The sequence below is a fragment of the Emys orbicularis genome, chromosome 16, assembly GCF_028017835.1.
Source record: "Emys orbicularis isolate rEmyOrb1 chromosome 16, rEmyOrb1.hap1, whole genome shotgun sequence".
In the NCBI taxonomy this organism is placed as follows: Eukaryota; Metazoa; Chordata; order Testudines; family Emydidae; genus Emys; species Emys orbicularis.
In genome coordinates this window covers 27,404,291-27,428,824 of record NC_088698.1, presented here as the reverse complement: position 1 = coordinate 27,428,824, position 24,534 = coordinate 27,404,291, and the positions used below count along the sequence as shown (strand labels likewise).

Here is a 24,534-nt window from a genome sequence, read left to right as displayed (position 1 = left end):
GTGGGATACTGCCGAATAATTCTGGAGGCCAGTCACAGCGCATTGGGCGGCCACTGGCGCCGCCGCGCTGCAGCGCAATACTTGCTATTCCTCTCGGAGAGGTGGAGTACATGCAGCGCTGCAACCACGGAGATACAGCGCTGCAAATGCCTTGCCAGTGTGGACGGGGAGTGAGTTACAGCGCTGGGGGAGCCTTTACAGTGCTGTAACTCGCAAGTGTAGCCAAGGCCTTAGTGATCATAAAGAGTACAACCCTGGCGCTTCAGAGCATAAACCACATCCATAGTCAATATGGTCTCTTGCTTGGCATGCTCAGAGCTTATGGGTCAGCATCATAGATCACATTCTCCAACACCTTCAGCACTCTAAGCGTACGTCTACACTTACTTCCTGGTTCGGCGGCAGGCAATCAATCTTCTGGGATCGATCCCGGAAGTGCTCGCCGTCGACGCCGGTACTCCAGCTCGGCGAGAGGAGTATGCGGCATCGACGGGGGAGCCTGCCTGCCGCGTCTGGACCCGCGGTAAGTGCGGACTAAGTTACTTCGAATTCAGCTACGTTATTAACGTAGCTGAATTTGCGTACCTTAGTCCGAAGTGGGGGGTTAGTGTGGACCAGGCCTGAGGGTCTCTTCATAGATTAAACCTGAAATACACTTCACCCCACATCGAGCCAAGTGATAAATAGCTGGCTTGGTAATACCTTGGATGTTAGTCTGAAGCACTTTTTGATGGTGCTTAGTACCTCCTTTCTCTAATCCTTTACGGCCCATACCGTGCCCAGCCATGGTGACTGAAATCACATGCAAGCAGCACTCCAGGAGCCAGGCAGAGCTCTTTCCATACAGGGGGAGCTGAGCCTACATCATTCTGAGAAAAGGGAAGAAGAAACAGCTCACCCCACCCTCCATGCAACATCCAGCATTTGAGGGGGGAGAGGAGCTGAAGAGCCCCTGGAGCTGCCCCTTAGCCCTGGAAGACCAGCTGCCCTGCCGAGCCTGGGAGAGGCGGATGGAGAGCCCCGGAGGAGGCTGGGTGCAGAACTGATGAGTGGGGGTGGAAATAATTGTTAGGGAGGGGAGGGGCAGGGCAGATGTGGACGGAGAGCTCCCACAACAGGGGCCAGAATAACCTTAATAAGCGAGGGGAGCACTGACAACATGCACGACCACACAAACACGGGAGTGTTGTCCAAATATTAAGACAAACCAAAACCTCAAAATAATCTCTAAAAGAAATCCTCATGAGGGTGGGACCAATCTCATAATTGGAGGGGGTCTGACTCATGATTTGTGAACCTTTGGGGTTGACAACGCTGCACTTTACATAAGCTTCAGCTCAGCCCAAGGATCCCCACCTCTCCTCAGAGTACCTTGTCCGCATGACACACACACCTCGAGTGCCTTATCAACCTCCTCCCCGCTCAGGGGTGCTTTATCAGTACCACACCTCCCCCCAACATTACCTTAGCTTGGCATCCAGTAGCAACGCCTCAGCCCAGAGGCACTGTATAAAGGTCTCTCTCCCCTCAGTCATAGGAGGGAGGGAGCGAGCTGGGCACAGGCCATAAAGCTCTGCTACGGCAGCTGCTTTACAGTCTGTGATTCAAATTGGCGGGAATTTCCCCGTTCCAGCTCAGGCAGCTACAGGATGCAGTAAGGGTCAAACGTAAAGGCGAGCCCGAGGAACTAAATAGAGTGGCTATCGCTCCCCCGCCCCTCCCGCCTACTAGGGTTGGCCCTTCACTGCCGTTGCTAAGGTAACAGGTTCCTCCTTCATCCCCAGAATGCACTGCGGTCATCCTCCCGCGGCCATTGTTACATCCGGGTACCCGATAGGAGGCGCTGGAGTAAGCGGGCGGGGTCTGTCGGCTTCAGTCAGTGAGCTCTAGAGCCGCCCGCAGCCGTCGAGGGAGGCTGGGTCCCTCTGAGGAGCCTGTGAGGGGAGCGAAACCCCAAGCGCTCGAGCATGGCGGTAGGTGCTCCTCATCATGGGGTATTTTTAGGAGCGGGGAAGCGAGAGGAACGGGGGGATCTGAGTCGAGGGAACCGGGTACGCGCGTAGACAAAATGGCGTCCACCTCCTCCCCTTGGCGGCGCCATAATAGGCTTCAGTGTGGGGGAGGGGAGGCGACTTGCCACCTTCACCTCTTCTTCCAGAAGTTCCTGTGTCTCCCCCCCCCCCCCCCCCCGGTTTGCGAGAAAAGCAAAGAGTCTTGGGAACGTCTGCTTTGGGCTTAGCTACCTGCTGGCCCTGAGGGGTGGGTGCTCCTGCGAAGGGGGAAAGGGCGCCTTGGAGTCCAGACTCTCCATAGCTCGCGTTCCGGCGGATCCCTCTGTTCCTCCCCGCCCCTTTATACCTTTCTCCATGTTTGGGAATAGATCTAATAGCTGAAACTATTTTCTAACACGCAGCATTTAAACGCACTCAAAAACTGTCTTGATTGGTAGTTTTAATGGGAGATTCCCTTACTATAGTCAGACTTCTTTATCGCCTTTTCTCCTTTATATATGCGACTCTAAGAGAGGGAGGATTTGCTTTTTTGGGTAAATTATTGGCTAAGCTTGCGGTTTTAATCTTGTACTTTATTCCCGATTAAAAATTCGTGTTTGTAAAATTTTAAGATGTCAGTCAAACATAACTCTGACGAAGAAGGAAAATGTAGTAGGCAAGTTAACATAGGTAGGATTTTCAAAAATAGTGATTTTTTGGTGCACCAAACGATGCCAAAAGTGAGATGCCTTAAAGGGACTTGATTTCTTGAAGTTGGGTGTACATGGGTACTTTCTGAAAGCCAGTCTTCTTCAAGATTTCTCTAGTTGGGCAAAATCACTAATGTCTTGCAAATTTTGGCTGAAATTGTAAAGAAAAACTTATCCTTCTCTATTTTTGATAGAATCATTTTGCATTTATAAAATTGGTATTTTATATTTGACACATGTCAGATTATGTGAATAATTTAGTCTGTCACATATAGGAAGGAAATTAATGTCAAATTACTATGGGAGTAGAGCGAATCCTAGATCTGCTATCCACCCCAGAACTGTATTGTGATGGTTCTCAGGGTACCCAGAACTCGGAGTCACCTTGTTACCTGCTGGAGCAAGCCTGAGGAAGTCTTAACTCCGTGTCAGCTTCCTAACATGCACCAGCCTGTTAACCACTTGTCTTGACCATCCCAGCCCTTACTTTGCCTAGCCCCGACACAGGTTACACACAGAATTACCAGATCTGCTATTCCTAAGGGAACAGAACACCCCAGCTTGTAAGATTCAACTCAGGATCAGGACTTTGCTTAACATTAAGCCCTTAGATATGTTTACATTGAAAACAAGAATATATTTATTATCCAAGATTCAAGGTGAGTAAGAATATTGGAAGCAAATACTTTATATATAAAACAATATAACACGCTTTCTAGAGATTAACTTGGTAGTTAAATTTAATCTCCTATCTAAAGAACTTTATCTCACCTAAAGTTCTCTGTAGCATTTTCAGCCAAGGTTGGCTGAGATACTGTTTTCATGAATTTAAATGCACTGTCTGTTTGCTTTCTAGGTGCAGGGTGAGGGAATGTCATCATTGCCTCATTGTCTTTGCTCATATACAGAAAAATCACCCTTGGCTTGTTTTTACTGTGTGCTACTTCCCTGTTGATTTCACATCACTTCATTAACATTAACTTTGTATGTAAATGGGTATCTGTTGTGTTAGTTTATACTGCTTAATCTACATCCAGAGAGAGACACTTTTCTTACCTCCTGTCTGGAGGAAAACCTGTTTTTCACCTTTGCTGGTGATTAATACCTTGATACTGACTTTAAAAACATAGCTCCTTACATAGTGTCTGTGTCTACGTTTCACAGAGCGGTGTGCCAGCAGCTTTCATTTGAGACCTCGCATTATATTCTTTAGTGACTTAATGTACATGCCAGCAGCTTTCATTTGAGACCTCGCATTATATTCTTTAGTGACTTAATGTACACACCAGACTCATGACATTTCTGTAACCCTTTGCCTGTTGGAATTAAAAGGTCCTTGGGTTACATACATGAATTAGGTTTATGATGCAGCTCGTTGAGTCCACTGAGCAATAGTCAGCTTGCTTTCACAGTTAGGCCCTGATCCTGCAGAGACTTAGGGCCAGTCTACACTGGGGGGGGGGGGGGGGGGGATCGATCTAAAATACGCAACTTCAGCTACGTGAATAACGTAGCTGAAATCAAAGTATCTTAGATCGACTTACCTGGGGGTCCACACGGCGCGGGATCGACGGCCGCGGCTCCCCCGTCGACTCTGCTACTGCCGCTCGCTCCGGTGGAGTTCCGGAGTCGACGGGGAGCGCGTTCAGGGATCGATATATCGATCCCGGATAAATCGATTGCTACCCGCCGATACGGCAGGTAGTGAAGACGTACCCTTAGGCATGTGGCTAAATTTACCCATTGTGAATAGTAAGATTACTCGCAGTGTGTGAAGTTAAGCCCGTACCTAAGTTTTTGCAGAATTCAGGCCTTTCTGTGCAGTGTAGAAGTGTCCTTACTTTGCTGAGTAGTGGACGAGTAATTTTGGACATGAATAATATGGCTTTTTTGAACTGGAGAACAGTGTTGTAATAAGAACAGGAGTACTTGTGGCACCTTAGAGACTAACAAATTTATTAGAGCATAAGCTTTCGTGGGCTACAACCCACTTCTTCGGATGGGTTGTAGCCCACGAAAGCTTATGCTCTAATAAATTTGTTAGTCTCTAAGGTGCCACAAGTACTCCTGTTCTTTTTGTGGATACAGACTAACACGGCTGCTACTCTGAAACCTGAGTGTTGCTTACAGTAGAACCTCAGAGTTACGAACATCTCTGGAATGGAGGTTCTTTATAACTCTGAAATGTTCATAACTCTGAACAAAATGTTATGGTTATTCTCTCAAAAGTTTACAACTGGACATTGACTTGATACAGCTTTGAAACTTTACAAAAAAATTCTGCTTTCCCTTTTTTTAGTAGTTTATGTTTAACACACAACTGTATTATTTATTTATTTATTTATTTATTTTGGTCTCTGCTGCTGCCTGATTGTGTCCTTCTGGTTCCAAATGAGGTGTGTGGTTGACGGTTCAGTTGGTAACTCTGAGGTTCTACTGTACTTTCTGCTGGGCATGGTATGTGGACAGCAAAAAAGACAGTTGTTAAAAAAAAATTATTGTTTGGTACTTCAGCCCCTCATCTCTATTCTCCAAAGAAAATGGGTTTAAAATTTAATGTCAGCTTTTTAAAATACTTCTTAAAAATATACTCCAACTGAAGAAATAACAGACACTGGTCGAGTTGCTGAAAATAAAACGTCAGAAATTTTTTTGTTACCGCAATATAAATCATCCTGTGAAACTCATTAGTTGTGGGCATCTGCAAATATCCCACATGATCACTGTACCAACAGTACTCTGAAGCACTCCCTCTCTCTAAAAAGTATGAGGATCTAGTCGGAGAGTTTTGGAATGCCAACAACTGATGGAATGACAAATGTGGAGTTGTTTATGCTCCATTATCTAAAGGTCTACCATGGTTTCCTGTGGGCGGGGAACTTTAGAGTTAAATAGGACTAGACAAGCAAAAGTCAAGATATTCAATCTGGGGACTAACTGTTAATTTAAGTATATTAGCAATCTAAAACCAGTATCTCTAAATATCAAATTTTGAAAAGACTAATACACAAACATTTATTTTGGATACATAAGTGGAGGATGCTATATCTTGAAAATTATGTGCATAACTTCTTTTGATTTTTCAAGATATATAAGTGGAGGACACTTTGTATCCAAAATACATTTTTGTGTGCTACACGTTTATAATAAATGCTATATGAGAGGTACGTGTTATTATCCTGATAATAGAAAAATAATAATTGCTTGCTTGCTTTCTCACCCCAGGCGAGTGTTTGAGTAGAATTTTGCAAAGATGCTGCTGTGGAAGGAAGGAAGCAGTAAAAAAAAGATTAGCTGCCTGGACAACGTGGAGTGGGTGGGCTAAAGCATGTGAATTGTGAATATTGAGGAGATGTGAAAGGATTGTGTAATGTCACAGATGAAAAAAGCCCACCATTAGTACACTATATCCAGTAAAAGCTTTTTTAACTGGCATGCTGAGGGAATGGGGGGTGCCGGTAAATTAAAAATGCCAGTTAACTCGGAGGGAGAGGTTTGGAGTTCAGGGGAGGGGCTGTGGGGCACAGGCTTTGGGAGGGGGCTTGGGATGCCGGATGGGGTGGGGCACTCAGCTCTGGCATCTCTCTGTCCCTGCTGCTCCTGGCAGAGGTGCGGCCAGGCGACTCTGCAAGCAGGCACACTGTCTCTGTCTGCAGGCGCTGCCCAGCCCAATGGTCTGGGAGCCATGGAGGCAGCAACAGCAGGGATGGGGAGCTGCTTGTGGGAAGCTGCTGGAGGTGAGCGCCCTCCCCCCCCATCTGGCACCCCAACCCCCTCCTGCGTCCCTGCCCCAAGCCCCTTCCTGGACCCAAACTCTGTCCCGGAGCACGCCCTGCATTCCCTCCCACACCCCGCCGGCTCCGCACCACTGGACTTTCAGTGTAGATCAGAAATGCTGGTTTATAGAGCTTGCCGGTTGGTGAAGTGCTAGATAAAAGAGCTTTTACTGTAGCATTGTTTTTATCTGAGTAATCAGAAGAATAACTAAAGTAGCAGGGTCCATTGATTTAAATTAAGGCGATTTAAATAATGATTTAAATCACCAAGTGGAAAACCTAGATTTTAATAAACTTTTTGATTTGTACTTCCTTTATTTTCTAAAGAAAGGTGCATTCTCATTGGTTGATATAACCATTAAAACATGTTCATTTACAACAAAATAGAGCTTTTATATTAGATTTGGTACATCTTTCTGCAACCTAGGAGGGTACCCTATACCTAACTGTATACATTTATTTAAGCAATTACATAGCTTAATATTTTCAGATTCTTATTAATTGTACATTTTAGTATGTTAGAAAATGGTGAATGATGCATTGCTTATTTACTAAATAATTAACCTTTTAATTATGATTTGTGTCAAGCTGCAGTAGGATGGTGACTGGAATTTAATTAAATACATACAACAGCATATAAAATAAATTGGAATCAACAAACCCTTTTATGTTTTGGATACATAAACTTCTTATCAAAGCATGTTTCACATTTACAACTAAATGATTTATTAAACAGAGGGATTAACTAATTAGTGAATTAAACAGACTATTGCAGGTCCTCCTGGGAAAAATTTCAGATATGCCTAGTGATTGGATCTTATGTTCCTAGTCTGGTTTCAGTCTCTTGAAAATGAGACAGTCGCCTAAATTATTTAGGCTGACCTATTGTGCCATATTTAAAAAGCTTGACTTCAAAAGTAAGATGTTTTTCCCGATTCTTTCTTCATATAGAAAAGTAGCCTTTAATTCAAAGTCTTTGATAGAGGCTCATGTATTCAGCAGATTTATTTTTGTATTTAAATGTTGTAAGACAGTGGTTCTCAAACTTTTCTACTGGTGACCCCTTTCATATAGCAAGCCTCTGAGTGCGACCCCCCCTTATAAATTAAAAACACATTTTTATATATTTAACACTGTTATAAATGCTGGAGGAAAAGCGGGTTTTGGGGTGAAGGCTGACAGCTCGCAACCCCCCATGTAATAACCTCACGACCCCCTGTTTGAGAACCCCTGTTGTAAGAGAAAATAATGAGTTTAGGCCTTAACATATTTTGTATTGAATTCAGATTTCATTTCAAATGGGTTTATTTTAAAAAAGAAAATCTTACTACAATGTACAGTGGCAAAAAATGGATTTAAACCTCTTTTCTTGATTTCCTCCCTCCGCCCCCCCCCCCCCCCAAATCATTAGGTTTTTTAATCCTCTCTGTTAAAATCTGGTTCTATCCTGAAATTGATGCTGTTTTAAAAAAAAAAAAAAAAAAAAAAGCACAAGGTAGTGTTCCATATTTACTGTCTAACTGATTTCTACATCTGTTTTGCTCAGTTTGCCAGTAAAAGCATGGCTTTTCTGTCAGCCATACAAACTCACCTGGGCTTAGTCAAACTGGATTCTGTCCCTCTTGTGACCAGTAACGCATTCTTCAGGCCGAATTATGCCCTCAGTGAAATCTCTGCCACTTAGTTGCCTCCACGGGTTTGATTATGCCTTCGTTTCACCTGTTCAGAATCTCAGAAATCAGTGAGCGTGCATAGGTGCAAATGAAAGCATAATCTGGTTTTGTAGAATATCTTGCTGGCGATGCATGAAATGGAAAGAATTCATCTTAAATGTCAGATACCAAGGTGAGTTCGTGGAGCTGACGACAAAACTGGGGAAGAGTGGAGAAAGCATGTTCTTGCAAACTGAGCAGATTTGATACAGAAATCATTGAGACACAATGTGTATGGATCCCTACGATTCTTACAAACATGCATTTCACACAGAATGATATTTTAATAATAGCACTGCTATATGGCTAACCATTGTTTAACACTTAGTAGCTTGGAGCTCTGTAAATACTATATAATTTTTTTAATTTCATGTCTCTTCCAGGCCAATTCTGCACTGCAGACTTTGATGCTTAGAGCACCATGATTTAGCTCTGTTGTGCCCTGATTCATAACACGATTTAATCTGGCCTGTTTGTACAGCATCATACACCAGAAGTAACTTTAGTGATATGAATTTATAAAAGCAGCATTAGGATGCACAGCTAAACAACATAATTTGGAAAAATACAAGAAGAGCTTTAAATGGTACAAAAATTAAATGCATACCAAACAATTTTTCACTACAAGTTTAAAAAAAACCAAAACTCATTTATGAAAGCCCAATCTTCTTCTTTAAGAGTGTTCTTTTATGGTTAAGCTGGTTTCGGGTGATGCTCTTAGTAGTAATTCTGTTCACACTAGACTGGATGCAGCATGTCTTGATAATGGTGCAGGAAGCAACTGTCATTTTAGTACACAAACATTAAGACAAAATGATTATGTATCCATAACATTCACTTGATAGAAAATCAAGTCATCCTGGAATGTTCTATTTTTAAAAGATGTCTGATTTAGTTGAACACTTTAAATAAGACCCAAGGTGAAAAGAGCAGCTTATGTATCTCATTATCTTCTCTTTGAATTTAAAAAGAAAAAAATCTTTGATCTTAAGTTTAAAATATTTTAATCTGTCCATGTAGGGTAGTGATACAGAACGAGATGGAATAGCCCCAGAAAAATCATCCCCAGAGAGAGAGAAGAAAAAGGAACAGTCAGATGCATCTAATTCTCCTAGAACCTCAAAACATCATTACTCAAGATCGCGTTCACGATCAAGGGAAAGAAAACGGAAATCAGGTATGGTCAATCTCAAAGTGATGTTGCTTTACCTGTATAGGTATTTATTATGACAGATTGTAAAATCCTGTCATAGTGTATAAACTTGATCCTGGCTCAGGAAGTTCTGGAGATAACATATTTTGCGCCTGGGTAATGTGCAAATAAGTTAATGAAGCAAGTTATAAATTATCTCTGATAGAGAACAAAATTCTTGATTCCTGTGGATTCACTAGCAGCCAAAATATGTAAATTTCATCCTGGCTGTGTTACTGTGCATGTCCTTTTGAAGAAAACTGACATATTATTAGTCATATCTGCCTGAACTTAATTTCGTATAGTAGAATACAATGTTTAAAAATACTCTAAAATAGAAACATGCACACTTGCAGAACTTGAATCTCTATTTTTAAAATACAGCTTTGGAAAAAGTTGCTCTCAGAAGTCTGGTGCCGGTGGCTTAAGACTGAGAAGCTGAAAGTCTGGAGCTCTACTAATTTTGAGCCTGAAACTGTTTTTGAAATACTTTATACTGAGACTTACTAACTTTTTTAAATGATTCATGTGCTGAAAATAAAAATTGAATGTTTCCAAAGCCTAATGGATATTTTTCTTGGCAACACATAAGTATTAGAAATTAGAAAACTTGATGTGTAAATCTCTTCTGTTAGATGTGTTTGGTTTAAGACACTTTACTCCACGGTTTATATCCTAAATACAACAATTATGTTCTAGCTGATCAGGAGGTGAGTATGAAACAAACTAGTCAGGCAAAAGTAAATAGCATAAATGGTGAAAAGAAATTACCGTATATACTCGTTCATAAGCCGAATATTTTTGGTAAAAAAAGTGACGCATCAAAGAGCGGGGGTTGGCTTATAAACGGGTCTACACCAAAATTTGGTGATTTTAAACTCTATGGAATCATTGAATTGAATATCTAATACGTTGTCGTTTTGTTTACCTGGAGCGTCTGCAGGCATGGAGCCCCTCAGCTCCCTGTGGCCCACGGTTCACCATTCCCAGCCAATGGGAGCTGCGGGAAGTTCCCGTGGCTCCCATTGGCTGGGAATGGCGAACCACAGCCACAGGGAGCTGAGGGGCTCCATTTCTGCAGACGCTCCAAGTAAACAAAACGTGCCAACCCGCCAGCGGTTTACCCTGACGGCCGGGAGCCAAAGTTTGCCAAGGGTCATACAGTTTTTGCTATTTTTACCTAACCATCTTGGGGGGTCGGCTTATAAACGAACGGGCTAATGAACGAGTATATATGGTAATTTAAAAAATTCTCTGTTCTAATAATGTGGTTTCTGACATAGATAAGGAGTCTTTACGTATAGTTTTTAATTTTTGTTAAACCTTTATTTTTGACTCTGGGGGGTGGAAAAGCTAAATAACTTACATGAGTATAAACTAATAAAACTTGACAAGAGAGTTCATATTTACTTGATAAATAAATATTTTCTTCTTCAGATAACGAAGGAAGAAAACACAGAAGCCGGAGCAGAAGCAAAGAGGTAATTAACACTTTGTAGTGCTTAGGTAATTGTACAATACATCTTTAAAAGTATCTTGTAGTCATGTGCGTGTGTGTAAAACTATATATAAATGACTTTATGGTAAGTACAAAAAAACTATTGGAAACTCAAAAACTTAAATGGGTATGGAGTACCCATCATTGTGAAGCATGATTGAAGCCATCATTTTGACAAGAAGGTAATAGTTTATAGCAAAATTGCATTCAGAAACTGGTAACTTAAATTTTTTGTGGAAACAGCCAAATTAAAATTTCATATGGAGAAATAGAATTGGTGTTCTTGGTGACTATCTCACAGAGCTTCCATTAACCAGAAGCCTTACGTCTTCTGATGCCTGACCCCTACTCAGGGGTCTCAATGTTGAATACCCATCTACCTCAGGATATTTCTTTAAAAAAAAAAAAAAAAAAAAAAAAAATCCCCACTGACTAAACTCTGATGATTGCAACTTCGAATTTTAAGGAATGCTGCAGCATTATATATGTAGCAATGTCAGCAAGAGTCAACTGGAAGTATGGCTGTGACAGCAAAGAGCTCACAGAAGGCTTCTTTAAAAATCGAAGGCAAGGGGAATGAGAAGAGGCAGTAGCAATGGTACATTGGAGATAACTGGCTTACCCACCAGAGAAGAGGTGAAAGGAGCAAACAAGGAGCAGCAGAAGTAGCCAGGAGGGAGGCTGTCACGTGGGGCAGTAATAGGCTGGGTAGATGGGGAACTCCTAAAATTTTAATGTGGGACAGGAACTTTCCCTTCCCCCATCCCAATGGAAGCTCTGTAAAAATTAATTTAGGAGTTTTTGTGAAATTGACTATATTGTTTAGATCACATGATAACATTTCTATAATAAATCATACTCAGCGTGCTAATGCGCGAAGAGACTGAACTGAAGACGCTCCAGACTCAGATAGCAAAATTATAAGCCTACTTCATGATAAGGTAACTATTAGTCATTCAAACTCATATTTCCCTTAAAAATATCTTAAATCAGTTATGGGATGTAATGGTGTTTTATTACTGAGTGTATGTCTAGAAGACTGAAATTAAAAAAAAATTCTCATTACACTTAATGTTCAGAAAGTTTTTCTTCACTTATAAAAAATTCCAGCGTTTTACTATACTATTAGGTCTCAGTGAAGCTTTTACATCTTGCAAGTTGATTTAAACGATTAGCAGGTTTTTCATGAATAGGTTACCTGGATAGTGTCTCATGGTACATCTTAGCTTTCAGATTGTTTTTGCTGGGAATTGAGGTTCTTAAAGTTGTTTAATGGCCAAAGACTAAAATCATCAGTAGCTGTTTTTGAATATATAGGTCAAAATGTCTTGCATTGTATTCATGGATGTGAATAGTATTAAGTAGCTGACATCTAAAAATAGGCTTCTGTTTAACTCAACTATATTTCCATATATTATAGTTATTATTTTATGAGTTAAAACTATAATAGACTAAAAATAGCAAAGATATTTCCAGTTTGTTAGAAATGTTTGAAATGAAGGATCTAGTACATGTCTAAAATTTGAAATTTACCAGCAAAAGTTCAGTTTAAAGTATTTGGGTGAAAGCATCTTAAAAGCTTATTGTTGGTATTATCTAATTATGACAAGTCTGTTCCAGGCTTGACTATTTTAAGTGATAAATAGGTAGTTGGGGGAAAGGATATTTAAATGTTCAATATTACTTTAGAGCAGACTTAGCTGAACCTGTAAATGACTGTATTTCAAAAACATAGGATTTGTGCTGATACTGCTATATGAGGTTTATAGTTTGATTTTTAGAATCCTTTTTTTAAAATAACTTAAATGGTCTACAGTATTTTGTATTAGAAACAGTTGGTAAATAAGCTGGATATATTAAGAAGAAAAATTGTTTCATGGTTTAGTCTCCAATGAAAACACTGATAAAAATCAGAACTAACCTTGCCAAAGTACTTTTGGCACTGCAGCTATAGAAGGAAGAGGAGCCTGCTTTAAAAAGAGGCAATGCAGAAAAAAATTGCAGTGCAGCATTGCAGGATATCTCCATTTTAAACTATAGTGAGAGGCCTCAAAATTAATTTTAATTTTTTAAATACCTTAATTTAAGTCATCAGTACTTATTTAATCATGGGTAGAAGAATTGTTAAACTTCAAATAAGTTGTCATATGTATGTCTGAAGCTATGTCTGGGTTTACAAATGTGCTTGTGTACATGGTATGTCTCTAGACAAATATTAAATGTATTTTATTTACAAATATGTGTGTGTGTGTGTGTGTGTGTATATACATGCTCAGACACTGGTAGAGACAGAAATGTGTTAGGTTTTTAGCGTTGCTCCATTATAGATGGAGTAACTAGTAACAGGATGAACACCGTTTTCATTGTAGTGCTTTGAACTGTCATGTCAGGAGACAGTGTAATAATATAGTAGAACCCCTTTTATCCGACCCTCCATTATCTGGCTTTCCATATTAACCAAACAACCAGTGTGCACAGGTCCGGAAGTGGGCAGTCTCTCTTGTGACCGCAAGATGGTGCTGCCTTGCACTTTCCCATTCTTTGGATTATCTGGTTTGGCCCCGGTCCCAGTTAGATTGGATAAGTGGGGTTCTGCTGTACTCTGATGGGTGCTTTAGATATACGTAAGATAGGTGGTGGGGGAAATGATAGTCTGTATTTGCAACATTGGGTAGATGATGGTATTAAGTAAAATAGCCATCACTCTTGACTGAGCCACACTCCTAAGGTTACTAATGTTGCATCACAACATATCATTTTTATCTTCTGATACCATACTAACTCTTTTTGTTGCACTATCTTCCTGAAAGAACCAACTTCTTCTTAAAACAGGCAAGAAGACACGAGTCCAAAGAAAAGTCCTCCAAGAAACACAAATCTGACGACCACAATGACAAAGAACAGTCTTCTGACAAGGGAAGAGAGAGCCTAACTTCATCTGAAAATGGTGAGGACAGACACAAACGCAAAGAAAGGAAATCATCAAGAGGCAAAAGTCATTCAAGATCCAGGTCTCGTGAAAGGTAAGTTCTCTATAAATGATCATTGAATAATCATATTTTTTCTCCTTCAAGTGCTTGACAAAAGTTGGGTGCTTTGGAGTTTTATTAGAGTTCCTGTATAGAACTGAATTGTGTCTAACTCTGGGTTTAAAAAAAAACAAAAAACGATTTCTTGCAGAATGTTAACTCTAAAGTAGCAAAGATTCCCGTTTTATTATGCAATGCATTTAATGCTAGTCCAGATTTTTTTTCCTGAGTTGATAATAAAGTTATTGAGCCTCTTTAAGGCTTGATATAGATAGTGTCTAAAATTAATCCAACGTATGCATATTAATTTATGCAATGAATGTATATTGCATAAATATTTAATCCCTTAGCACCAATGACAGTACATTTTCTCCTACTAGCGTCAGAGTGTTGCTTTTCCTTTTTCCGTGTATTGCCTTTAAAGTTCCTACCTCCTAAGTGAAGAGTTTCCTTTAAGGTATTAGAGTTCTGCTGTCTTAGATAAGAAACTCAAGTTAGCTCTTCAAATTAGGACTCCTGCATTGGAATGCTCTTTTCATGTTGTTTGGTTACCGCACTAACATATTGTGTATCAGTATTAATGAGTAACATTGCTTAATGAACTAATGGCTTTCTTATAGTGGTAGTCTTTTTGGGTTTTTTTCTCTTTCATACCCCTCACTTAAATTGTTCAAGATATTAACTTTATTACTGGAATGTATGTTTTCAGACGTCATCGTAGTAGAAGCCGTGATAGAAAAAAGTCACGGTCCCGAAGCAGAGAGAGAAAACGCCGTATAAGATCTCGTTCTAGATCAAAATCTAGACACAGACATAGAAGTAGAAGCAGAAGTAGGACTAGGAGCAGAAGCCGGTAAGTATTATGTTCTTAATTTGTCATTTGTGTAAATGCTGTTATTGGATCACAGAGACTTTGTCACCACTCAAATGTAGCATGTTTTAAAATCTATTCAGATTAACTGAAATGGCATAATTTAATGGAAATAGCTTTCTATTGCCTTAATATCTAGAGGCTCCATTGTGCTAGTCACTGTACAAATTCATAAGATGATGCATTTGCTCCAAAGAGCTTACCATCTAAGAGTTGGGTTCTCACCTTTTTTAGTAGAATGACTCCATGGTATAACTTAAAAAAAGACTTGGGACCCCACAAATTAAAGAATGTTGGGGGGACCCTATGATCGGAGACAGTATAGATTATAGGATTTTGAAAAATGATATCAACCCACAGAATGAGAGGACAGATGGCTTTGTTAAAAGTGCAGAACTAAGAGTCCAAAGTTATGGCTTCTATTCCCATCTCTGCCCAACTTTGCTATGTGTCCTTGGAGAAATTGCTTGATGTTTTTAGACTTCAGCTCCCATGGCTATAAAATGAAATTACTTAAGTACAGAGCTATTGAGAATAACTTGTAACCACTTTTGAGATCCTCTGGTGGATGGTGGTATAGAATACAAAGTATAATTTCTTACTGAAAGACAGATGTGTAATTCCATTTGAACTACTTTTGACTGAATTATTTCTTGTCAAGCTCACTTTATATTTCAGTCTAACCTGTTCATGCCACACTTTCAGTTTAGTCAACTTGGAGTATAAAGTTCTCAAAAAGAAAAAGAACAGTGCAGAATGAAAGAGGCAACAAAATCTGTTGTTTGATGTTACTAGAGTGGTGAGATTGCCAAAGTGCTTGTTAAAAATAACTTTACTGTATCTGCATCTTGTTGTTTCCAGATGGTGCTTCTCTGTAAAACACACTTCGGGAAAGGGGAGCTACCCACTTTGAAAATACTAGCTATCAAAAATATTGACCCTCAGTATATCTGGTGCACTTGACTCCACAGCTTTGTTTGACAGATCTGGAGCCTTTTGCGGTTCTTGGGGTTTTTTTTAGCTTGTATTGAGATAGTGCACTTGTATTTTTAGTAGTGTTTTTAATATGCTAAATTGCCTATGGAACTTCCAGATAAACTCACTGATGAGACTTGTTTTATTGCCATTCAAAATTAAGTACGTGGAAAATTTGGTAATGCCATCTTTACAACTGTCTGCTTCCCAGTGAAACTCTTGCCTCATTGGAGCCAGCTACCAGCAGAATAAGGCATGAATGTTCAGAATATCAGAGTCTAGTTGCATTTGCCATCTTTTGCATCTTTAATATGCTGCAGTTTTTGTTCTGAACAAGTGAATGATTTGCTCTAAGCACTGATCCAAAACAGGCGGTAGGTGCTTATTATGTTCAACAAACTTGGGTAAAAAACATGTGAATCCTATATGTGAAAGTGATACACTCTCAGAGCCCTCTGAGATCCTCTGAAATATTCAAATTCCCATCCTTATAACGTAATCCAAATATTTCAAGTAATGGCTTTAGTTTGGAAATCTGTTGTGACTATTTAGCATTAGATCAGTTTAGTGTCCCAGTATGTTCCACTATGAAAATCAGGGTTCTGGTGTAATATTACAATGACACTTGTGAAATATTCAGCAAACTTCATCTGATCAGCCACAGAATTCAATAGTATGGTTTTTCTCACAAAGATATATTATTTCAACATGCACTTCTCAGAAGACAGCTGAGGGGACGTATGTGACATAATGAACATGCTCCTACCGATATTTAATGTAGGATTTTAAACTTTTTTTGGGGGGGGGGAATATGGAGAATGGAATGTGTCAGTTCCCTTTAGAGTTCTAAAACTATAGACTGCATGTATTTAACATAAAAACAATTCAGTATCATTTAAAAGCTGTGTTCTTGCTTCCTCTTCAAGAACTGAATTAAAAAATAACTGAAACTGAGCAGCAAGTGTGCGGGAAAAATAAAGGACTTTCAGTTTAGTCATGACCTTGCCAACCAAAAATATGTAGTATATTGGGTTGTAATCAATCATGACAGTAATCCACTTTTTTGGTGATTGCTGTATTCAGACCTAATCAAAATCCTGGAAAAATGAGTCATTAATAATTGAAATAAAGTGTATGTGGGTCATACAACTCTTGTGCTTTTTCTAGCAGCAGCTGGGCCTTCGTATCACATCTGAGCTCAGTTAAAGTCTTTTGAGGTAAAACCACTGGACTGAGCTCCAACAAAAAATTAATTAGCAAGACATGGTTATACTTCCACCACAAAATGAAGCCTCCTATTCATGAAATACTGCATTTGCTGTGATACAGCGTAGCATTTATAGTTGTCAAAGCCTGAGTTACTGGTGACCGTTTCCAAGAAACTCCCCAGTCTGTTTTCCAAGTGAGCTTTCTTTATTGGCACTTAGATCAGTCTGAAGTCTCTTTGTCTTTGGTATTTATAACTTTCTAGCAGTTCTACCATTGTCTCGCTCAGATTCAGAGCTGAATGGGATGCATGAAGTAACCATTTTTCAAATCTAAACTAAACTAAAATGCTCAGATACAGAAGTTAAAATTCTTTAATTTTCTTGATGCCTTGGTTGGGCACATCATTGATCAATCCCTGATAACTTGTGCTATGACAGGTATGCAGGTGTCTCTGAAACACATGTTGTGGATTAACTCAGTTCTGGTGAATGATGCAACTCTGTCCCGAGTTTCACAGTGCCTGAGTCAATATTTTGACTGTGATCTCTTCTAATGAGGGAGTAAACTGACCTCTTTTGTTCTCCATCAGGTTTTTAGTGAAAACTGATCTGTTTTGTAACTTTACTCTGGTAGTTAGTTCACTGCAAATTGTTTGCAGTCAGTGCAGCTTTGCAAAAAAGGAGCAGAATATTTAAAATAGCTGCTCTGTCCCCAACCAGCCATATTCCTTATCACAGCTTGTATTTATGCTTCATTAAATGTCAAATTGTAAAAGCTTCGGTCACTGTACATCTTAAAATACTTTCCCTCTATCTGTGGCATTATGTAAGAGCCACGTGGGGTGTTTGTGTCTTGCTGTTTGTCAAGCACTTTCAGAAATTTAGGATATGGTGGTTGTAATGTTCCTCTTGTCAGAAACCTTGCAATGGAAAAATCTTTGATATCTTGTAATCGAGTGATCAGTGATGTTGGATGAGAGGATTGGTGGTAGTTGTGCTTCACATCATTGTGTCTGAGCAGCTATTGGTTAGCAGCAATATATTTTTTACAGTTAACCAAAAGTGATCATGCTTTATATCAGAAATTATATTGCTGGGGAGGAAGGGGCTTACCAGACAAACTGGTGTCCAGTTTCTAATATTTTTCTTTGGTGCCCAAATATTCTATAATTGAAATTAGCTTCTTATCAGTTTACTAGCCTTCAGAAAATCCATGCTTCAGAGTTCTCTGCACTGGATAAAATTCCAAATGAGCAGTGTTCCCTTTCAGTGGTATTAGTATGAGCTTCTGAACTCCTGGGTTCAAGGTGCTCTTCTAACTTAATCTTAATTTTACAGCTCTTAGTTTTAGCAGGACTACTTGCCAAAAAAATCTATGCAGTTATTTTCCTCATTTATGTCTAGAGATTCAGAAGGAAAGCCTATTAGGGTTTAAAATCATCCAGTCAGAACACAGCATCTGCAAAGCAACGGGTGATAGGTGACTACCCAATCTTGGGTCTCTGTTTAGCAATTTTGAAATCTTGCAGATTTATTATTCTTGTACCTAGACCAGTGTTTTTCCTATGTATGTAAAACCATTACTCCTATAGAGGGCCATGCATTTTTCAGAGCTAAACTTGCTTTTTGACCTTTTATCAAGGTCTTTTTCCTACTTCACTTTAAGATGTAGTAATATCAAGTATTTGACATGATGAACTATTCATAAAATTATTAGATGATTACTGTAAATTACTCCTTCAAACTTTTCCCCATCAAAAATAATATTTTTAGGACAGACATCCACCTGTTAGTAAAAAGAACAGGAGTACTTGTGGCACCTTAGAGACTAACAAATTTATTAGAGCATAAGCTTTCGTGGGCTACAACCCACTTCTTCGGATGCATATAGAGTGAAACATATATTGAGGAGATATATATACACGCATACAGAGAGCATGAACAGGTGGGAGTTGTCTTACCAACTCTGAGAGGCCAGTTAAGTAAGAGAAAAAAAACTTTTGAAGTAATAATCAAGATAGCTCAGTACAGACAGTTTGATAAGAAGCAAGTGTGAAAATACTTACAAGGGGAGATAGATTCAGTGTTTGTAATGGCTCAGCCATTCGGGGTATAGAACTCTTCCCCAATCATTTTATTGAATTTTACACCATTACTTTGTTTGTTTCTGGTAATCATAAGGTATTGGTTCAAAAAGGAAGGCTCCCATGGCCGTCTGTTATGTCGTATTTAAAATTTTGAATTTCATAGCGTGTAAGACCTCTAGATTGTAGATTTAGTCAAAGATGAATAAGGAGGAACTTTAATTCTTAGAATTGGGTGTTCTAGCATTCCCTATTACAGAATTATGGCCTCTGGTATTTTCGTTTATTCACTCCCTCCCGATGTATTGTTTTATATTTGTAATTGTGCTTCCCACATTTTAACCCTCCACTGTATCCTTGGAAAGCAGTTGAAGGATTTTAATGTTAAATTATTTGTGGAATATTAAAATACACATGGATTTATTTCAGTGACTAATGGATCTTTTTATTAATATGGTCACTTACAGAGAAAGAAAGAAGAGAATTGAAAAACCCCGAAAGTTCAGCAGGAGTCACAGCCGAAGTCCAAGTCCACCACCTTTTAGGGGGCGAAACACAGCAATGGATGCACAGGAAGCATTAGCCAGAAGGTACTCAATTTCATTTTAAAAAAACCTAACAAATACTACAGACTGAAGTACTTTCCCTACCTAATAAGGACAGTGCAAATAGTGACAGTACAAGATTCTTTACAGTACTTTGCCAAACGTATGTGTCTGATCTGGAGGAATCAGCCAGTTAATGCCAGTTGTGGTGGCTTTTGGAATTTGAACAGCAAACCCACTTAAGACTGGATTAAGACCACCAATTCACTACTGGTACATGTGTGTGGTGTTAAATTTTACTTAGTTTTCCTTACTGCTAAGCATCTATTTACTACTATCTGTAAGCTTTTTAAAAAAAAAAAAAAATCTTTAAATGTTTACAATTTAGTTTCCCCTTTGAGCGTCAAGATTTCTGTGTAAATAATGGTAACATTCATGTTCATTCCAACTTTGCTTAAATAAATAATAGACATTTGTATGGAAGCTGACCAGTATTGCTAATCTTTTGCATATTAATGTGTTTAAATTACTTTTTTATTATGTAAATCACTTGTAGGTTGGAAAGAGCAAAGAAATTGCAAGAACAGAGAGAAAAAGAAATGGTTGAAAAACAGAAACAACAGGAAATCGTTGCTGGTAAAAAAAAAATTTAACTAAAGTATACGTACGGAACAGTAATGGGAGGAAAAATAGGATGTCGCTTTGTTAGATCTTGGACTTAAACAGTTCTACAGATCCAACTGAAATACCTGTAACCATTTATTCCTTGTTCAGTAGCTAATTATGGTAACTTGGAACATATGGTGTTCTATTGCATGAGAAAATGTTTGAAAACTTCCTGTTGGGGTTTTTATTGTTCCTATCGGTTCCCAGCACCACAATCACCATCCTGAGGATGACTTGATAACAAGAACTCTGCATGTTAATTATTTGGAGGGGGGACACTTCCCACACCCCGTGCCTGAACAAGCACCCCAGAACATTCTTGAGCCCCTGTTGGCCAAGGAAATGAGAGAATTGTATTTAAGAATAGAGTTCTAGTTTCCCATATGGTATTCCAGTCAAGTACTATATTACATATTATACTTATTCCAAAAAGTATGCATCACTATCTTCTGGCTTTTAATTGTTCATTGCTTAAAAGTGATGAAGGATGTGCAGTTCTCCTTTTTGGCTATTGGTTCAGAAACAAATTTGTGAACTTGGTGTACCTAGTTTTTTTTTAATTGTCTAAAAGAATACAAGGTGAGTTTTAATGTAATGTTAAATTTAACTCCATTTCACTAAAATCCATTGCAGATTTCCCATTTTTAACATAAACCTTGCTATTTTCTAAAGTGCATCCCATGTCTCATCCTTACATTTTCCGTCTATTTTCTAATAATGCAAGGTAGAAAACAATTGCTAAAATTATATTGGAGTGTTGCTCTAACAGGTTATTCCTTGTGTTGAAAGTTTATTCAAAACTTTAACATTCACTTTCATTCCCCAACCTCCCCCTCAAAAACACTTTTTTCTCTTCAGCAGCTGCTGCCACTGGGGGTTCTGTCATCAATGTTGCTGCTCTTCTGGCATCAGGAACACAAGTAACTCCTCAAATAGCTATGGCAGCTCAAATGGCAGCACTACAAGCAAAAGCACTGGCAGAGACTGGAATAGCAGTACCTAGCTATTATAACCCAGCAGCAGTGAACCCAATGAAGTTTGCTGAGCAGGAAAAAAAGCGGAAAATGCTCTGGCAAGGGAAAAAAGAAGGGGTAATTATCTCCTTTCTACTTTTAGTGTGAAAACATCTTAATGTTGCTTTCTGTGTGACAAGATTAAACTAAGAAGAATGAAATTGCTTGTTGACACTGATGATCTCTGTTAGCAACAGCAAAACATTAAATTTGGAGTGTAGGAAATAAGAAATGACCTAGTCCTTGAATGTCAGATGTTACAGTGATGGGGACCATTTAAGAACCCAGATAGCCATAAGGCATAATTAAATTTTAAAATTAAATTTCTTGGGTTGCTTAAAGGTTGCAACTAAATATCAATTGCAAGATGACCTCTGCTGTGGGATATACAGTCTGTTTTAAGCCTAAAGAAACAAAGTAAAAGCTCTTGGTTTCCATGAAGTAACATTCTGACAGAATTAAAATATAATGCTTATGCAGCCTGTTATCCTGCTTTGACCTCCCCATAACATTATTTCTGTCATACCATCACTGTGAAAGTTGGATCATTTACTTTGGGTAAGCTGTCTTTCTGGCACACTGCAGGCTTACAGTAAATGAATTCTGCAGCCTAGCAAACAATGTCTCGGGTATAAAGCAGCACATCAACATGATAACAATTTTGTGCCTATAAAATTGCAAATTTGTAGTCTTTAAACCCTTATAAGTTTTAGGCTGTCAGATTTATAATAGTATTAACAGAAATATAGATCTTTGAATTAAAAACAAAAAAAAAAGAAAGGTTTTGAGGATAGTTGAATTTATAGAAAGCAAGTCAGGATTTGAGTAGAGTTTCATCTTTCCACCTCCCAGTGCCAAAGATTTGGTATTAGTGTTTAGTGGCTGTAAACACCATATACTGATTATAAGGAGTTTGTGGTATATCAGATTCATTGCCACCAAATGACCTTAATAGACAAGTTTTAGATTTGGATTTTTCAAATTTCACTTTCTACTTAATGTCTTTTGTATTATAGAGTGAAAGATTGAAAAACAGCAAAAGCTTCAAACTATGCTGTTGGACAAAATAGGAGACACTGCCAGCCAAAAAAACTCCAGTGTCCCATAAAGTATAATAGTAAAGATAAACTACACGTTAGCACGTCCCATCAGCTCTACTGCAATGAAGAAGTTCAGGGGGACTCAGTCTGTCACCATCAATATGTTCAAAGCAGTAAGCATTATCTGGGAAGGATAATCATGAACCAGCCTCCCTTCTGGAGCTCATCAGAACTCCTGCTTAGTTGTAAGAAGTATTACTTCTGAGCAGTTTATAATGAGGGTCTAGTGTTTCAACAGCACTCCCACCCTTTGTTGACCTACAACACCAGACCTGGACTGGAAATTTGAACTGGGAACTTCTATATGGCGATAGAGAATACTACTACTAAAGTAGGCCATTGTCTAGACCCCTTAGTGTCAATCTTTTTAAGGGATCTTTCTGTCTATCTGTCTTACTACTGGAGTTGTAATTTTATTGGAAATGTTCTGAAAAACTTTTAAATTTGCATAATTGTTTCCTACTCTTGTAGGATAAATCACAGTCTGCAGAAATATGGGAGAAATTGAATTTTGGAAACAAGGACCAAAATGTCAAATTCAGAAAACTAATGGGCATTAAGGTATGGAGTTCTGAATTTCTTTGTATTTGGGTCTATAATCTTAATCTTCCTTAAAAGAGTGTGTTGTATGACTGACTAATATCCATTTAAATTGCTTACAAATAGCTGAAACCACATTTTGGGGTGTTCCAAAATTAAAAACTTGAATTCATATTAAGATGCTGTTTGTGAATTTAAATCAGAAATATTTCCCGGTTCAAGCAGAAGTTCTTGAACTTCCTTTGAGGAGATTCTGACTAAATTGTCTGAAGGCTTGGAACAGAAACCATTGTACTTTCTCAACTCGATATTCACAGTCTAGTAGTTAGCTACACAGGGTTATTAAACATATTATTTAGTAATTGCAGATATGTATATAAATTTAATTCAATTCTTTTGTACTAGGGCTGTCAAGCGATTAAAAAAATTCATCAGTATTAAACAATAATAGAATACCATTATTTAAATATTTTTGGATGTTTTCTACATTTGAGGGTTAACTGCGATTAATCGACAGCCCTACTTTGTACTAATAAAAAAAAATCCATTTAGAAATAAGGAAGAAACATCTTTTATTATTTGGGAGTGAAGTGATGATCAGACTAGTAAATTAGAAAAAACAATTCCAGTTGTTATTGGATTTCACCTCCAACTTTAAATTGTTCTACCTTACTGTTAAATATCCAAATGTTGATTTCAGTCTAGCTTTTTTAAACCTGAGCAGATGTTTAATGTAATTCAATATTAATGTTTTTCATAGGTGAGGGGAACTTACTTAAAATTAATCAATTTTGCTAAGTGTCATTACACTTGAATGCCCCCTCTGGCGCACAGTTCATATTATTGATAATCATTATTGCCAGCTGCTACAAACAGCCAAGTAAAAGGTCTTGTATGAAGCTTAAAAAACAGCTATAATACATTAATGCTTTGACTGTTCAATAATAATGATTTAATCTTTTTCTATAAATCACTTTCTAATTTCTAGAGTGAGGATGAAGCTGGTTGTAGTTCAGTTGATGAAGAAAGTTATAAAACTCTGAAGCAACAGGAAGAAGTATTCAGAAATCTGGATGCACAATATGAGATGGCACGATCACAGACTCACACACAAAGAGGAATGGGATTGGGGTTTACATCTTCAATGCGAGGAATGGATGCAATTTGAAAAAGAACATGATTTTAAAGTCTGGGACTTTGTGGATGATTCCCGTTCTGAGGTTGGGTCCTTGTTCACCAAAAAGCTAGCATTCTAGCTTGCATGGGTGTTGCATTGACTTTAATTTATTGAAAAAGTACAATTTTTCTGTAAATATGAGATCAGTGATACTGGTGTTAGTGTTGTAATCAGGTTATACCCACTTCCATTAAACTTGACAGAACTATAGAAGGACAGTATTTTTAGTTAAAGTTCTACTTTTTCAAACAAAGCAGCAGCTGGGGTAAACTCATACATGGATATTTCGTGTCCACCGTCTTGTGTACTTTTGTACTTTAACCTTGTACAGTTATTTTCAGCTCTTGAAACATGAAAGAAACATTGTGTAGATGTTATCTAGCAGATTGGCCAATTGGCACATTAATCCAGTGCAACAACCTGGTTAATAAACATGTTTTTCTCTAA

At 38.5% G+C, this 24,534-nt stretch overlaps 1 protein-coding gene and 1 pseudogene across 3 annotated transcripts; one reads left to right on the top strand and one right to left on the bottom strand.

The window, feature by feature from the left end:
- Nucleotides 1–230: 230 nt before the first annotated feature.
- On the bottom strand, nt 231–787 carry LOC135890578 (histone H4-like; annotated as a pseudogene).
- Nucleotides 788–1,838: 1,051 nt separating this feature from the next.
- Nucleotides 1,839–24,534, top strand: RSRC2 (arginine and serine rich coiled-coil 2). Of its 3 annotated transcripts, none has more exons than XM_065417565.1 (10): nt 1,839–1,973; nt 9,210–9,366; nt 10,819–10,862; nt 13,712–13,902; nt 14,618–14,761; nt 19,514–19,636; nt 20,148–20,227; nt 21,119–21,348; nt 22,842–22,931; nt 23,899–24,534. In XM_065417565.1, exons 1-10 carry the CDS (start codon nt 1,968–1,970, stop codon nt 24,076–24,078), a joined length of 1,245 nt encoding a protein of 414 aa, XP_065273637.1. In that variant the 5' UTR covers nt 1,839–1,967; the 3' UTR covers nt 24,079–24,534. The 3 variants fall into 3 exon arrangements, with proteins under 3 accessions (XP_065273637.1, XP_065273636.1, XP_065273638.1); XM_065417564.1 differs by having other exon boundaries at nt 21,116–21,348; XM_065417566.1 differs by lacking the exon at nt 1,839–1,973 and adding an exon at nt 11,743–11,820 and having other exon boundaries at nt 9,320–9,366; nt 13,690–13,902; nt 21,116–21,348.